Source organism: Hevea brasiliensis, chromosome 16, assembly GCF_030052815.1.
Source record: "Hevea brasiliensis isolate MT/VB/25A 57/8 chromosome 16, ASM3005281v1, whole genome shotgun sequence".
Classification (NCBI taxonomy): domain Eukaryota; kingdom Viridiplantae; phylum Streptophyta; class Magnoliopsida; order Malpighiales; family Euphorbiaceae; genus Hevea; species Hevea brasiliensis.
In genome coordinates, this window is record NC_079508.1 from 51110775 (window position 1) to 51126599 (window position 15825).

Consider the following 15825-nt stretch of genomic DNA (forward strand, 5'->3'; position numbering starts at 1 on the left):
TATTAATACAATATTTATTATTTATAAATAAAATATAATTTCATAATAAAAAATATTTAATTATATAGTTTAGTTATAGAAGATGATGATAATATTGTTTAAAAAAAATAAATTAATTAATTCATCTAAAAAAATCTTAATACTATTCTTATTGTATATTAGATTTGATATATATACAAATTGGTTTTAAATTTTTTTAATTATTAAAAATAAATTAAATATATTATAAATTAATCATAATTTAAAAGTAAAAGAAATTTAATTATTTTTTGCTTATAAATTAAATTTACACATCTAATAGATTAACTCTAAACATATATTGCGAATAATATCTGTAAGTATTTTTTAAAAATATTTTTAGATAATAATTACAATATTATAATAAAATAATATAATTTTAATAAAAATATTATTATTTTAAAGTAATATCTATAAAAAAAATTAAAAATATTCTAAAATATATCAATAAATTTTTATTATTGTACTTTCATTATAATAAGAATAAAATCTAATATTTCATTAATATAATGTTGTTTTATAAAGTAAATTCATTTTATCATAGATGAAGTCAAATTACAATTAGTTTAACAAATGTAATAATAATTAATGTGAATTTATCATCAAAAAGTTAAATAATCTAGCTAAAAAAAATTAAAATATTAGAAAAATAAAAACAATTTAAATTCATATATAAATAATTAAGTGATTTAAAAATTAAATAAAATAAATAAATAAAAATTTGAATATTTAATAAATAAAATAAAACCTCTAAATAAAAATTTAAAGGGATTCTGGATAGATTCTTTAGTAGTTTAGAAAATTCAATTAATTAGAAAAAATACAGTAACATATAAAAAAATTTCAAAATACTAAAATTTCTCTTTTAATAATAAAGTAAAAAATTTCTGAAAAAATAAAGACACTGTAAATAAGAAATCACAATAGAATAAAATAATGCCAAACTGTTGTTTGAACAGTGAATTAAACTTTATAACAAATAATATTATTTAAAATTATTTTATTTAAAATAATAATAATTAAATAATTTAAAAACAAATAAAATTATAATAAAAAATAAATTATATAATTTGAAATAGAAATTAAAAAGGAAAAAAATGGAGGGGATGATGAGAAAGTAAAATTATATTTATATAATATAATATAAAGTATCTGATAAAAAAAAGGAAAATGTAAAAAAAAAAAAAAAAAAAAAAACAGTACATGCAGTGGATTCCAGGGCTGCCTCTTATTCGTTCATCGCATAAAAATAAAATAAAGCCACATATTGATAAAAAGACAAAGACAGCCCTTGAAGTTCTGTAGAGATGCTGGCGGCTCTGAGGAAGCGAGTGCGAGGGTACAAAGGGCATTACAATTTAATTTCAATATTATAATAAAAATTAAATATTTAGTTTCTATATTTTAAAAAATATGTTATTTAGACTATATAATTTAACTTTATTAAACTCTTTTATTCTTTGGTTAAATTTTATGTTAGTAAATGAATTTTTAATATCAATATTTAGAGATTTAAGAAAATTAATTAATTTTTATGTGTAAATAATTTTAGAAGGAAGTAAATGTAAAAAGCAAGAAGTATAAGAAAAAATAAGAGATGATAATAAAAAATAAAAAATAAAAATAATATTATAAATATTAATTATATATTTTTTAGAAACATATAATTAATTAATTAATTAATTAATTTTATTAAAATAAAAGTGCTAAAAAAAACATTTTAACCGACATTAATTAATAAAAAGTTAATTGAATGGCTAAAGATTTTTTTTTTTTTAAAGAATGGCTAAAGAATATAATCAACTAAAAATAATATAATTAAATAATATATGTTATTATTAATTTTATAAAAAGTGGTATTCCTATTTGTCCTTGTCAAAGCTGGGCAGCGAGCGACTATCCTCTGTCAACGTCCTCACCAATCTCAGCTCTTCCCATTGGCTTTCTTCTCTATCCCATCAGATCAGATAGAAAAGCCCCTTTCTCTCTCTCTCTCATCCCACGGCTTCTCTCCCATCAAAGGTATGACTTCTCTTCATGTTCGATACTCATCGTTTCCTCTACTTTACTCAACTTTCCCGCGAGAATTCTTGTGACGAAATCATGTGGATTTTTTTTGAAATACATTTTTCTGTTTGGTTGCTAAGAAAAATTTGAAACTTTTACTTCGGATCCCAAAACAATTTTAGAAATGAATCATAATTTTTTTTTTCTCTTTTGGCCTCAGCAACTGATCAGATAATCGCTGGCAAGAACTTAATTCAATTATGATTATCTATTTGTTGATGCTGCTTATTTTGTTTGATATAGACAATTGTTTGGACTATAGTTATGGGTTCAACAACAATCTTCAGTGCTTCCTCTACTGTCCCTGCAATGAAGGTTTTAGACTGGAAGAACTACGTTGGTTTAAAGCCAACCGTTAATGATTTGAGGTTCAGTGGTGTTAAGACCTCAGTCAAAGTGTGTCCCAAGCGTGTTTTGATCGTCAGGGCTAGTGAAACGCAGGGTGGGCCAATGAAGAAGTTGGGGCTCAGTGATGCAGAATGTGAAGCCGCCGTTGTGGCGGGAAATGTGCCTGAGGCGCCTCCTGTGCCTCCTAAGCCCGCTGCACCAGCTGGAACTCCTGTGGTTCCTTTGCTTGTGAGTGAATTTTAATTCATTTTTTCGTTTCGTTGCTGAATTTAGTCATTGCCAAATTTTAAGTATTTGTTGACCATTGAGGTTTCCCCTCTTTGATGCGTGCTAAATATCTATCTTGTTTGTTATACATTTGTTTTTTCCTATTTTCCATTGATAGAATCTCCTTGCCTTGCGTTTGGTTGGAGAATTTGATATTGCAAAATTTAAGCTTTTTAATACATAGGTTATCTTTAATCGTATAGTTCATGAATTGAGGTTAGGTAAAGAATGTGAACAAATGTTTCTTCTTTTTCTTCTTCTACATTTTTTCTTGAATGTGGATTCCAAAAACTAGTTCTCAACCACTTCCGTAAATTTCATATTCATTCATAAATTATCCAGTAAAATAATTGGCCAACTATTATTCAAGAGATTTAAACTAAAATGATATTTAAATCCCTCACTTGAAATCACATGCAACATAGCATTAATGTAATCTATTATGGTGATTTAGCTGTGATGAATTAACTTAGTCGGGTGTGAAGGTTATAATTAATAATGCTTAATGTTTTGGATGTTCTGGTGATTCTATGAAAATTACTTCACAAATTATGTACTACTTAATATATGGACTTTTACCCTCACCTTGATTGTTGACCCTGCTTTGTATCAGCCACTCAGCAGGCGTCCTCGTCGTAATCGCAAGTCACCCACATTGAGAGCATCATTCCGGGAAACTAATTTATCACCTTCAAATTTTGTCTATCCACTTTTTATTCATGAAGGTGTGCATTGATGTGGACATTTGTTTTGCGCTTCTATTCTTGTTTTCATTCAAAATTTTTCTTTCTTTAAAGGATGCTTCTGTATTATCTCATGTTATATGTTTTTTAAGATGTTCAGGTGAGGAGGACACACCTATTGGAGCAATGCCTGGATGTTACAGGCTTGGATGGAGACATGGACTTGTGGAAGAGGTAATCCACCCCAGCTTAATTTTCTGGCATCATTCTTGCTTGAGAAATAAAATTGCAAATTTGTCTTAATAGAAGTAACATTTGTTCTGAAGCACTAGATTATGTGCATGAGACTTGCTTAAAGTTCTTTTTGGTGCTGTAAAGGGTGCATGAGAATTGAAAATGTTAACTCAAACTCTTCACCATAGAAAAGATAATTAAAATATATATATATATATGGGTTCCATCTTAAGTTAAAGGATAAACTAACTTGTTTGACTTTCATCTTCTCATTGTAATAATCATGAATTTGGCATTCCTTTTTTTTTTTTTACCATTACTTCTCTTTTGCATCATACCAGAATGTGGAATAGCCTTGAGTTAATTATCTCCATAGTTCTCTTTTATTTGCATAGCTTAGCGGATATGTAGCTAAACTGACTGATGATGCTTGTAATTGCTATGTCTCAGCACATCTTATGCATGGAAATAAGTTCAGATGGTTGGCAGCCAACACAAAATATTTAATTTCTAGTGAATTGCCCACTTATACTGATTTATTTTTATTTTGTTTATTTTATCTTGAATAGCTTACAGGAACTCCATGCCATTATTTTGGTTCTATATTCTTGTCTATTGCTTGTAGAAACCTCGCTTTGAACTTACAAGAAGTAAGACTCTAAAATTGGTTTGAATTAATGAAAATATATTTATTGGTAGAATTTTTTTTTTCTTTCTTATAAACTGGACGATCACACACAAAATTGAAAATCTCTCTCTCTCTCTCTCTCTCTCTCTCTCTCTCTCTCTTAATGCATCACAAGCATCACATATTTAATTGCAGTGCAGTTTTAATATAGGCAGCCTCTGATACAGGTGGCAAAGGCTCGGGATGTTGGTGTGAATAGCATTGTGCTCTTCCCAAAAGTTCCAGATGCTCTAAAGGTATTCATCTCCTTATGGTTTTCATTTTTTGGGAACATCTGGATTTGCTCCTCTACTGTGTAGAATGATTAATGTGATTGGTTCTTCCATGATAGTCACCAACAGGAGATGAAGCATACAATGATAATGGTCTAGTCCCTCGAGCAATACGGTTGTTGAAGGATAAATTTCCCGATCTTGTAGGTCAAAGTATTCAATCTTTCAATTGTATACGTTTGAAGCAATTGAATCTTCAGGTTAGGGTACATTGCATGTGGAAGTGATGATCTATTCTGCCTTTCCATAGGTTATTTACACTGATGTTGCTCTGGATCCATATTCCTCTGATGGACATGATGGTATTGTCAGAGAAGATGGTAAGAGAGAGATTTGACATTTCAATAGTTGATGTCTGAAAGAAATGCATGACAGTTTCTTATTTGGGAATATCATGGTTAGCTGTTTAAAAAGGCAGAAAAACAAGGTTTTTCAAAATATGCTTTTAGTTTTTTTACATGTGTCAGAATACTTGTATGGCCTATGTAATGGTCACGATCATGTGTAATGAAAATGGGCTGTTATGGCCATAATGTAATGGTAGTGGCGTACCACTACTCAAATTTTTTTGAAAAATTTGCAGAAATACTAATAGATATTAATAGAATCAACTAAAATTAAAAGATCCAACTCACTGATAAACATGAAGGCATTAAATAAAGACCTTTAATACATGATTCGTATTATTTGTTAACAATTAACTTAACTAACTAGCACGAAATAGGGTAGAGGATAGAAATCTAACCTTATCACCAACAGAAAGAACATCTGGGATTTATATTCTTTGTGGAATTATTTTAAAGTGTTTTAAAGAAATTAAAAACAACAGCTCAAAGGGCCATTTCAGGAGAAGGGGATGTCGGGCAGCTTGGGAAAGAAAGGCTTCTTTTCTGCTGTCTAAAAAAAAAAAAAAAAAATTCAGGTTTTATGTGGTGAAGGGGTAGAGGACATGATAGAAAACTTGAAAATAACCTGAAATAAATTTACTTTGACTAATATCTAATTTTAATTTTATATAAGGCAAGCTTCTTTCCTTCAGGTATAGATGCATAAAGAAACTATGATGTCGAGATCCATGATCAGTCATTGGGAGAAATGCGAAAAGTGATTGGTTCAATGTTTACTGTTCTAATTGAAGTATTCAAAAGCTCTGGGTGCCACTGTCTGTACTGCTTTTCCTGTTGAATTACATAAATTAATCAGAACAAAATTTACTTTCATCAAAATACATGTCTGGGTCATGCTTGTTCTATTTTTATATCACCATCATGGACAAGTGTCCAGGTCATGGTTCATTGCATACTCTACTCAAAAGAAACCACTTATTTACATGAATGTGGACAGCGAGTTGCTGATTATTGTCCATGACACCTGGCAGGAGTTATAATGAATGATGAAACAGTGCATCAACTGTGTAAACAAGCTGTTTCTCAGGTAATTTATCCATTAGAATTCACCGTTTCAATTAATATCAAGTATTTCTTTTCGAGTTCTGAAGATATTAGTGGCTTCTCTTCGGGTTTTCTGATACATAATAGGTCAATTGAGATCACTAAAAAAAGTGCTCAAAATTCTACTTTATCTCTGAATTGAATACCTAATATAAGTTGGACTGCATGGTTATTTGAGCACTTTAAATTGCTTTTAACTGATTAATCTTGGCTCTTTAGATCTGGTAGGTCATTGACGTTAGAATCCTCATTGGAAGTTTCTAACATTCTTTATTTCATATTGGTTTCTTGCATACACTATGAATTTGTTGCTTCTGTGACCTAAATTATTGTTTGCACTGTTCATGCTGTTACTTCTATAAACAGGCCCGAGCTGGGGCGGATGTTGTTAGTCCTAGTGACATGATGGATGGCCGTGTTGGAGCAATTCGGACAGCTCTTGATGCGGAAGGCTTTCATCATGTTTCAATCATGTCCTACACAGCAAAGTAATTTCATGATATGATGACCCATTTCTGTGCCTGGTTTTTCTTACACCAACCTTGGTGGTAAAAAAATAAATTTTAGAGAAGCAATGTTGATAGATGCCCTCTCAGTTCTTTTGGGCACATTACTGCAATCTTATTACTGTTTTTGATATGTCAATCTTAGGTATGCAAGTTCATTTTATGGTCCATTCCGAGAAGCACTGGACTCAAATCCACGATTTGGAGACAAAAAGACGTATGTAGTTTCCTAAAATAAAATAGATGGTTTATTTTGTTATAGAGAGGAGTGTTTCTGATGCTTACTTTCATGTATTGATTTGGCTTGTAACAAAAGCTATCAGATGAACCCAGCAAATTACAGAGAGGCTCTTATTGAGGCCTGTGAAGACGAGTCTGAAGGAGCTGATATCCTTCTGGTTGGTATTACTTCCTTTGGAGCTTTTCAATTAATGGAAGATCTTCCCTTCACACTGAAGTTGCCTTGGTTTGCATCATAGGTGAAACCGGGTCTTCCCTATTTGGATATCATAAGGCTCCTCAGAGAGAAGTCTCCTTTGCCTATTGCTGCATATCAGGTAACAATTTTTCACATATTGACTTGCAAACATGATGTTCAGTTCTCATCTTAGTCTCAACTAACGTTATTTCTTCTTCTTCGTCTTTGTCTTCTTCTTTTTCTTCTTCTTCTTCTTCCTTTTTTATTTTTTATTTTTTATTTTTGTTTTGCTTTCTATCTTATCTGAGGCCTTAAATTTCTCCCTGCAGAAATGATTGATTCAGTCTTCCCTGCAGGTCTTAAATTTCTGTTGAACTGTGAAGCTCATGCCACTGTTTATGTCTGCCTGTAAAAATAAGAAATTTGAATAGCAGTTGATTTTGTATGCCTCAGGCACATTATAAAATTTCTATTTTCTAGTTATGGGGTATGGCTTAGTACCTTCTGCACATGTGCATTTTATACGTAAACAAAGCTAAATGAGGAAAAGAAACTGTGTAGCTTACCCTAACTAGTTTGGGATTAAGGTATGCTTGAGTGTAGTTGATTAGTAGTCAGAAATAGGTAGAAAGACAAGTTTGCAAATGTAGCCATGTTCCTGGTTATTCGCCAAGCTCAACATTGTTGACTGCTTGTCCCTTGCCTATGTCAAATGTCTGCATTTATTTTCAATAGGAAGATGGCCTTCTATGAATATGAATAGGAAGATTGCTTTAGAATTTAATTAAATTTCAGTTAATAGGCAAAACAATAACTCTTCCACTGTGAGGTAGAATCAAAAAGATGGGGTGTGGTGTATATACTTCACGACCATTTGTTTGTTGTGCTATTTCTTTTCTTACCAAGTAACCCTTTCATATACTGTTCTCTACATCCTACATGCTTTTCCTGTTATGTTAATTCTTTTCTCTAAGGTATTCTCTTCAAATTTTACAAATCCAGGTGTCAGGTGAATACTCGATGATTAAAGCTGGCGGAGTTCTCAACATGATTGATGAAGAAAGAGTGATGATGGAGTCGTTGATGTGTCTCCGTCGGGCTGGTGCTGACATCATCTTAACATATTTTGCTCTACAAGCTGCTAGATATTTATGTGGTGAGAAGAGGTGAGTTGTGTTAAGGGTTTGGTAGTTGTGGAAAATCCATAGAGAACATTAACTTTTTTGTAACTATAAGACGTTAGTGTAAGGATGGAATCTGAATGGCGTGCTTAATGGGTCAGGCTTTTTTCCCCCTTGTTAGCAAGAAAAATGTGTGTTCTTGAAATAAAAAATGTGTGTACTTATTGCTCTATATAAAGTATACGCAGGAACAGTTTTATACAAACATCCCATGTTTTTTTATGCTCCTGGAGCATCTTCGAACCATTCCTTCATTAATGTCGAGTCTTCATGTTAATACTAATAATTATTCAGCATAGTAAAGGGCATTGATTCTGTATTAAGAAATTGCTTAAACTGGCAGCCAGCTGAGTGGTACTAGTCAACCAACTGATTTTAGAACACGTAAATTCTCCTTGATGCGATCATCTAAATAAAAATGGTATATGGGGGTTTGGTTTAACGGAACTATGAGGCATGGAGACAATGAACTTTTTTAAGTAAAAGCAGCAGAACAAGATGGGTGTGCTAGGCGAATGATAGAGGATCCGCAGCAGCTATTGCTTTTGATTTATGTCAAAGTTCAACAGAATTGTTCCCAACTTCCGTAGTAATTTATCCTCACTCTAAGGTCTGAATTCAATGGCTCTTTACATTCTGTTTGGATAAATCATGGGAGAGGAAGGAAGATAGAAGTAGAAAGATTTTTTATTATCATACATGTTGCGTTACGCACGCAATTGCAAGCCAACACGAGTTTTAAAGCCTAGGCTGGCGAAAAAGGATCCTTTTCTTTTTCATTGCTGGACAAGTTAAGTATGGACCATGACCTGGGCGTCTGGTACGTAGTCCCCTAAATTGGAATTATCATTTTGATGATAAATAGGTGATACAAAGACTCAGGTTCAAAGCCCACTAATCAAAACACCTGGTTAAATTACTTATATCAAGCCCAGAAAGAAACAAGGCCAGAAGCCCACACATACAAGGACAATCAAAGACCAACCGCCGGATTTAGATCCAAAACCCACATTCCAGTAAACTCCAACACCGACACCACCGCTGCCCATAGAGAGACCAACTCAGCACTGCACAACCGCCATCGGGGCCATGGATCACTCAAAAAAACACAACACCGGCATCACCAAAGTAACGGCTTATTAAGTCGCTTAGCCATGAAGAACAACCCCAAACAGAGAGAAACAGAGGTATGCAAGCTACGTAACAACTGCTTCAATCGAGGAAGGAACTGTGGAGATGTAGGACAAACCGAGAACAGGCATGGTAGAAACTCGGCTTCTCAGTCTCCTTTAGCCTTTGAGATTGTCATCCGACGAGAGAACCCAAGGAAGAAACTAGTAGAAACTTCACCAAGCAAATCTGCGTAAATCTCTCACATTTTGAGCGCTAGACCTGCAATCCACAACAAACTAAACTCACCAAAAACGTATTACCCAAGCCGAGTTAAGAGAGGGAAGAATCCATTCTCCCAGCTGGTAAAGAGCCTTCCAAACCCTTAAGGGCTGGGGATGGCCACCGATCACTGCGAGAGGGTAATGGAAAAGGGAGGTATTTCCTCTTGCTAAAGAAGGGAGACTGGTACATATTCGCTTGGCTCTAAGCAACATCGTAATCAGAATCTATATCAATAATCCAATGACCAAAACCTTATGTTCATCAGATTTCTACCTTCTGTCGTCCCCTGCCATTGTTTTTCTTTTTTTCCAAAAATTTTCTTCTCTGGCTTTGGGTATAGAAACAGTTAGTTTTTGTGAAAATTAGTTATCAACAAAGGAACGCTTAGGAAACGCTAAACAACTGTTTTGAACAAAGAAAATTAGATAACAAGCTAATTGTTACTGACTTGAACAGCTAAATCGAAATCGTAATTACATCTAGCTAGCACCAATCAACAATGGATGCACTTCTCTCCCTCCATCCTTTACACTGGCAAGGGAAAACTTCCCCCCTCTAGTGGATCCCCACCACCCTAAGTGGAATTAAAAAAAAAAATTGAGAGAGCAGGAGCAGGAATGACACTGCAATTCTCTTGCTCTCTGACAATCTACTAAATCCTCTAGCTGCTACATTCCACTTCTTACCATTAGCCATGCTCGATGAGGTATCTTTCTGCAATAGCTGCATGAGTTGCAGCACCAATGGGGAGGGCATCCTCATCTATCATAAAATAGGGTGAGTGGCCCGTGTGTGTTGACCCCAAGGTCTCGTTCCTTATCCCTATGTAATAGAAAGCTGCAGGAACCACCTCTGAGTAAAATGAGAAGTCCTCCGCACCCATCATTGGTGGTACCACTCTGAAATTAGTTGGACCTAACAAATCAATGGCCACTTTTCTCACATGTTCATACGTGTGATCGCTATTCACTGTTGGAGGATAGATTGTGTGTTGCTGCTCAAAGAAGTCTACTGTTGCTGAGCATCTGAAAACACTTGCCTGTTCTACAATCACCTGTTTTTGAGATATATGCAGATAGTGTTAGCTCAAATAGAATTAGCAGGTCTTTTCTTTTAACTTGCTATTTTCAACTGGCCAGTGGTCTTGAATATAAAAAAAACCTCTTTTATTCTTCGAAGAAGCTGATAAAAACTTGCGTTGGAGAAAGCCCTGAAGGTACCGCCAAGTACAACAGTTTCTGGAATCATGTCAAGATTGTTGCCTCCATCCATGGTGGTAACGGACACGACCTGCACAGTGAAGTGGGAATATCTCACAATTAGCAAATTATCTGAAACACTCAGAAATGGTAGGAAAATACTGTATTGAAAGATAATTTAGTATATACACACTTGGGAGTCCAGCGGGTTTGCTTCACGAGATACAATGCTCTGTAAGCTTATCACCGCAGCCGAGGCTGCCAAAATTGGGTCAACAGAGTGGTGTGGGTTCCCAGCACCCCCCTTTTTGCCACTAATTTCCGCTCTGAAGAAGCCGCAGCCTGCTAACAAAGGACCAGGCCTAGAACCAATGATGGCAGTAGGATGTTCATGGGAGACATGAACTGCAAATATAGCTTCCACATCCTCTAGAGCACCATCTCCTATCATCCGTTTCGCCCCATTCCCAGCTTCCTCTGCTGGCTGGAACAGCAGTATTACAGTTCCCTGAGATAGCAAAATACAGGTAGGATGAGCTGGAAAGTTTTTTTTTTTTTTAAAAAGAAAAATTCCGTTAAAAGTTCATTCCAGTCTCTTCTACCATTTCTCTTCTCGTGTGATTGAATTTCTGTAATAATTGTGAAGTATATCATAGGAAAAAGAAATCACATTCTATTGATTTCCTTATTAAATTCAAGGGTGGAAGACAGAATTAGCTTGCATATCTATTATCAAAATCATTTAACTACATTGCCCCAAAAATGAAATATTTTCTAGTGCACTGAAATCTAATATATAAATAACCTGAACCCAATTTTTGACCATTGACATAAAACTAGAGTCCAGAAAGTAGGCACAAGTGCTGACAGGCAAAGCGGTAGCCTATTATTCATTCTGCAGTTAATTAATTTTAGCTGCTTGTCCGATCAGCAGTCTTCAGAAAAGCCTTTGATTGGACCAAGAACCCTATTTTAGTCACATGCTCTATTCTTTTTGAGACAAATAATTCAAGCTTTGAGCGCTGTCACAAGGACCACAAGAATATAATACTAAGAGCATTTAAAGCCAGACAACTTTGCCGGCTAAAAAGTAAAAACTTTCAATGTTATAAAGGTTTCGCAGGCTTTTGTCATTCCACATGGTATAATTAAATGCTAGAGATGCACCCAAATTAGTTTCTGTTTTAAAACGTAGTTTCAAGTTAATTATAATCAATTCTCTAATGCTCACTCTATTTTAATTGATTTTGTCCTTTGTAGTGCAATTATGGGGGTATTCTTAAAGCAAATTCTATTCTGGGTCGACCCATTCTCTTTAAATAAAATATTCTGAGCTAGATTTGTCCATTTCAAGGTAAGAAAAAGATTAAAAAATAATAATACTAGAATTAATTAAATTTCTGTGCAGATGAATGATAAATGCTTTGACAAGAAAACATCCATTAATCAATAAAAAACAATTAACACATTGGAGTTAGTGGGGAATTACTTGTAAAGGCACAATTTAATATTTAGATTATATCTGTTATAACAGGTAATTTTCTGTTACTATTGCCTACTTCCCCCCTCTACAGAGACGTCCATGGTTGGCGTTGTGTGTGAGAAAGTTTCCAAATTGACTAAATTACAGAACAATTTCACCCAGTATTGAGTATTGCACATGAAATACCAGAAAAAAACTATGTGATTCTATATTTCAAATTAATATACCCAGAACTGCTCTAGCGTATAGGCAATCATCAAAACAAAGAACAGGTCAAAATTAAGCAATTCTTGATCATAGGCATACAGTGCCAATACTAAATATTAGAAACAATGTGAATAAAGCAGGTTCTTGGGTCACTTCTAACAGAAAAAGGAATCTCAAGGTCCACTAGTGACACTTTTTACAAATCAACGCTGTCCATAGCATGCTATGCAATACCCATTCACAAGTGGTAAACTGGTAACATGCTTTAGCATCTACCCATGTTATAATGATACTAGAATGATGAGAAATAGAGCAAGGAATTGATGATTGATACACCTGGGGATGAGATTATGTCACATTTCACTTTCTAAGAGAAGATGAGTTCCATGTTGCTGGGGGGTCCATTTCGTAACAATGTCAAAAATTCAGGACACAAAACCTATTAAACGAGTACAGAAACCTTAAAACCAATCCACTTACCAAGTAATTAAACCAAACAAGAGGAAGTGCAACTAATGCCACAGTGGGGTCAAATTTTATTTTACATTGAGATTGTCTTGTAGCTAACCCAATTCAACATAGGCATTTACTATGCTCAACAAATTTTATTTTATTTAATATTATTATTTTTAGAACTAGAATAAGGGCATGTGAAAATGTCTTTTTCCCCTTTGTGCGTGTTTGTGTGGATGTGATGATTTCACCGTACAAAAGAACTGATAATGCTTCAGATTAAAAAAAAAAAAAACTGATAATGCTCAGGTTACTGGGTCTGAATAAACATGTTCAAGCAAATTTAAAAAAAAAAAAAAAAAAAAAAAAAAAAACTGATAATGCTGAGGTGTTGCTGGGCTCAAGACCACACATCTTAAAAATGCCTCTCTTGCATATGTCAGAAAATAATGGCTAAGTAAAACATTGGAAGAAATCCTATTTTTTAAAAAAAAAAAAAATATAAGAAATTGTGTAAGCCCTCGTTGATCAAAGGCTATCCATCCAAATTGACCTCTTTACTAAGAACCAAAAAAAAAAAAAAAAAAAACACCAACCCAATATATGCTTAATTACCTTTTTGCCCAAGTCCATAGAAGCATGTTCAGAGTGGTACTAAACAAAATTAATGAGGTTTTTACAGGTTTTTTAAACAAGATTAGAGATCAAACCTTCAAAAGATGTTCTCGACTCTTCAAGATCTTGGCAGCTCCAATCAGCATTGCAACATGGGCATCATGCCCACAAGCATGCATTTTGCCTGCAACTTTGCTTTTATGCTCCCATTCTACAGCTTCCTGAAAATAAATTAGCCACCATTTTTGGTTAATTTTTGGCAATGTTTAACCCAATTTCTTACAATGTGACCCAGAAAGGCTGAAGTAACTCTCAATCCCAAAAAGAATTCATGAAAGAGGGTTAATGTCAGAAAATCTAAGTAGATAACTTTTTTTATTTTATAGTTATTCTAGGTCAGTTATGATTGGACAAGTAAATATTCTCGTAATTTATCACGTGTTAATTTAAATATGAGACATCTCAAAAAAATAAAAATAAATACATAATAAAGTTACCAAATAAAAAAAATTTACTCTCCTGTCAACATTAAAAAAAAAAAAAAAATTTATTAAGAGTACCCCTCAAATTACAAGTTATCAAAACTTGAAAAAAAAAAAATTCCCCACGATTAAAGTTATCACTTGACAACAAAGAGAAGTTAATTGAAGCTAAGAGAATCATTTCTCAGCAAAAGACTGCAGGCACTGAGATTTTTCTTTAACATTTTCCAATTTTCTTTCCAAAAGATAAAAGAAAAGAAAAGAAAGTGGAAGAAACTCAAACCAATAAAATCCCAAGGAAAAAAAAAGTTGAACTTCTTAAGCTTCTTCCAAAATCAAAGTCGTCCTTACCATTAACCACCGAACACATGCATGCTTGAATCACACAAATGACATGACATGCGTATAAATACATATACATAGAAGGAGAAGAAGAAAATCAGTGAAAATGCAAACCTGAATAGGGAGAGCATCCATGTCAGCTCTGATGGCCACAAAAGGAGGCCCACCGGTACCGATCCAAGCCCGAATACCCGTTTTAGCCAAAGGATACTTATATCCAATCTCCATCTTATCCAGTTCATTTCTAACTAACTCACTCGTCTTAACTTCCTCGAAAGCGAGCTCAGGGTTCTCATGAATCTTCCTCCTCATGCTCTTCAACCAACTGACGGTCTCCGGCGTCTGGGCCAAGCCCAAAACCGCCTCGGAGCAGGCCTTAGTCCAAACCTCACAACCAGTAGAAGGCTTTCGAGGCCTGGACGCTGACTGATTCTTTTGCGAATTCAGAGACTTGGGATTCAAGGAAGTTACATCGAAACAGGAAGATGAAAACTCACTCTCAGAAGAAGAAGTAGAAGATAATAAAATGATATTATCTGAAAAAATCAGTGAGATTAAGAGAAACAACAGATTGGAATGGTAATTCATCTTCACATAGAGAAAGAGAGTGAGAGAGAGAGAGAGAAGTGGAATGAGAAGGAGGAGATGAAGACGGAGAGGAAGAAAAGTTGAGGAGGGAGAGAGAGAGTAATGAAGGAGAAGAGAAGAGAATTAAAGCACGTGGGGATGAAGAGAGAGGAAAAAGGGCACGTGGGAGAATATAAATGGATGTGAAATGTAAAATTATTTAAAAGCGATTACAGGCGTCGAATCGCAACAGATGGGGTCCACCACTTTCAGGATCCGTTTAGAATGGGACTGCTTGACTCTCTCTTCTGTGCTGGATGGAATTTTTTTTTCTTAATTTTATTTTTAAAACTTATATTTGGCACTGTAAGCATAAAATTAGAAAAAATAATTAATAAAAATATACTCTGTATAGTACAGTTTGGCGTAGACAGTCAAGGTTATGCCATTAACGCTCTGTTTGGGAAATTTGTTAGAAGGAAGGAAAATAAAGAGTGTAAAATAAAGAATATTTTTTTTTATTTGGACAGAAAGAGAAGAAAATAAAAAGAGGAATGAAAAGTATGATAAATTTATAATTTTATCCAATATATTTAAAAAAAAAATTTTGTTAATTTTTCTTATTATTAAAAAAATATACATATTTTTTTCTAATTATAATAATATAATTAATTTTATTCATTTTTAAATTGCAATTAATTATTTTGCTCATACATTGTGTGAATTATTTATTATTTTAATAATATAAATTTATATGCATTTTATATTTATATTTTAATAATTATATTATAAAATTTTATTAATAATAAAATTTTTAATTAATTATAATTTTATTTGAAGCTTGAATAAATAAATAAGTTGATTAATATATTATTTTTAATTTATGAATAAAAATTATCTATAATCTTTATGCTACTTGTACATTAAATGATTTTAAACTCTAAATTTT

At 33.4% G+C, this 15825-nt stretch overlaps 2 protein-coding genes across 4 annotated transcripts; one reads left to right on the forward strand and one right to left on the reverse strand.

The window, feature by feature from the left end:
• Positions 1–2000: 2000 nt before the first annotated feature.
• Positions 2001–8338, forward strand: LOC110641818 (delta-aminolevulinic acid dehydratase 1, chloroplastic). 3 transcript variants are annotated; one of them, XM_058137499.1, is made up of 13 exons: positions 2001–2266; positions 2348–2661; positions 3314–3425; positions 3544–3617; positions 4473–4541; positions 4637–4720; positions 4828–4897; positions 5956–6011; positions 6395–6516; positions 6680–6751; positions 6851–6932; positions 7014–7091; positions 7955–8338. In XM_058137499.1, the coding sequence occupies exons 2-13, from the start codon at positions 2350–2352 to the stop codon at positions 8120–8122; spliced, it is 1299 nt and encodes a 432-aa protein (XP_057993482.1). In that variant the 5' UTR covers positions 2001–2266; positions 2348–2349; the 3' UTR covers positions 8123–8338. The 3 variants fall into 3 exon arrangements, with proteins under 3 accessions (XP_057993482.1, XP_021649362.1, XP_057993483.1); XM_021793670.2 differs by having other exon boundaries at positions 2004–2040; positions 2329–2661; XM_058137500.1 differs by having other exon boundaries at positions 2016–2040.
• A 1580-nt stretch (positions 8339–9918) lies between these two features.
• Positions 9919–14971, reverse strand: LOC110641809 (IAA-amino acid hydrolase ILR1-like 6). The gene is made up of 5 exons (XM_021793651.2): positions 14424–14971; positions 13581–13706; positions 10921–11235; positions 10690–10818; positions 9919–10582 (listed from the first exon to the last, which is right to left on the reverse strand). Exons 1-5 carry the CDS (start codon positions 14895–14897, stop codon positions 10217–10219), a joined length of 1410 nt encoding a protein of 469 aa, XP_021649343.2. The 5' UTR covers positions 14898–14971; the 3' UTR covers positions 9919–10216.
• Between the last annotated feature and the right edge of the window lie 854 nt (positions 14972–15825).

Coding starts and splice junctions, on each gene's coding strand:
- LOC110641818 (XM_058137499.1), top strand. CDS start 2,350: ATGGGTTCAACAACAATCTTCAGTGCTTCCTCTACTGTCCCTGCAATG. Junction 6,012..6,394: donor GTAAACAAGCTGTTTCTCAG/GTAATTTATCCA, acceptor TTCTATAAACAG/GCCCGAGCTGGGGCGGATGT. Junction 7,092..7,954: donor TGCCTATTGCTGCATATCAG/GTAACAATTTTT, acceptor TTACAAATCCAG/GTGTCAGGTGAATACTCGAT.
- LOC110641809 (XM_021793651.2), bottom strand. CDS start 14,897: ATGAATTACCATTCCAATCTGTTGTTTCTCTTAATCTCACTGATTTTT. Junction 10,819..10,920: donor CAAACCCGCTGGACTCCCAA/GTGTGTATATAC, acceptor TTCACTGTGCAG/GTCGTGTCCGTTACCACCAT. Junction 10,583..10,689: donor TTCTTCGAAGAATAAAAGAG/GTTTTTTTTATA, acceptor TCTCAAAAACAG/GTGATTGTAGAACAGGCAAG.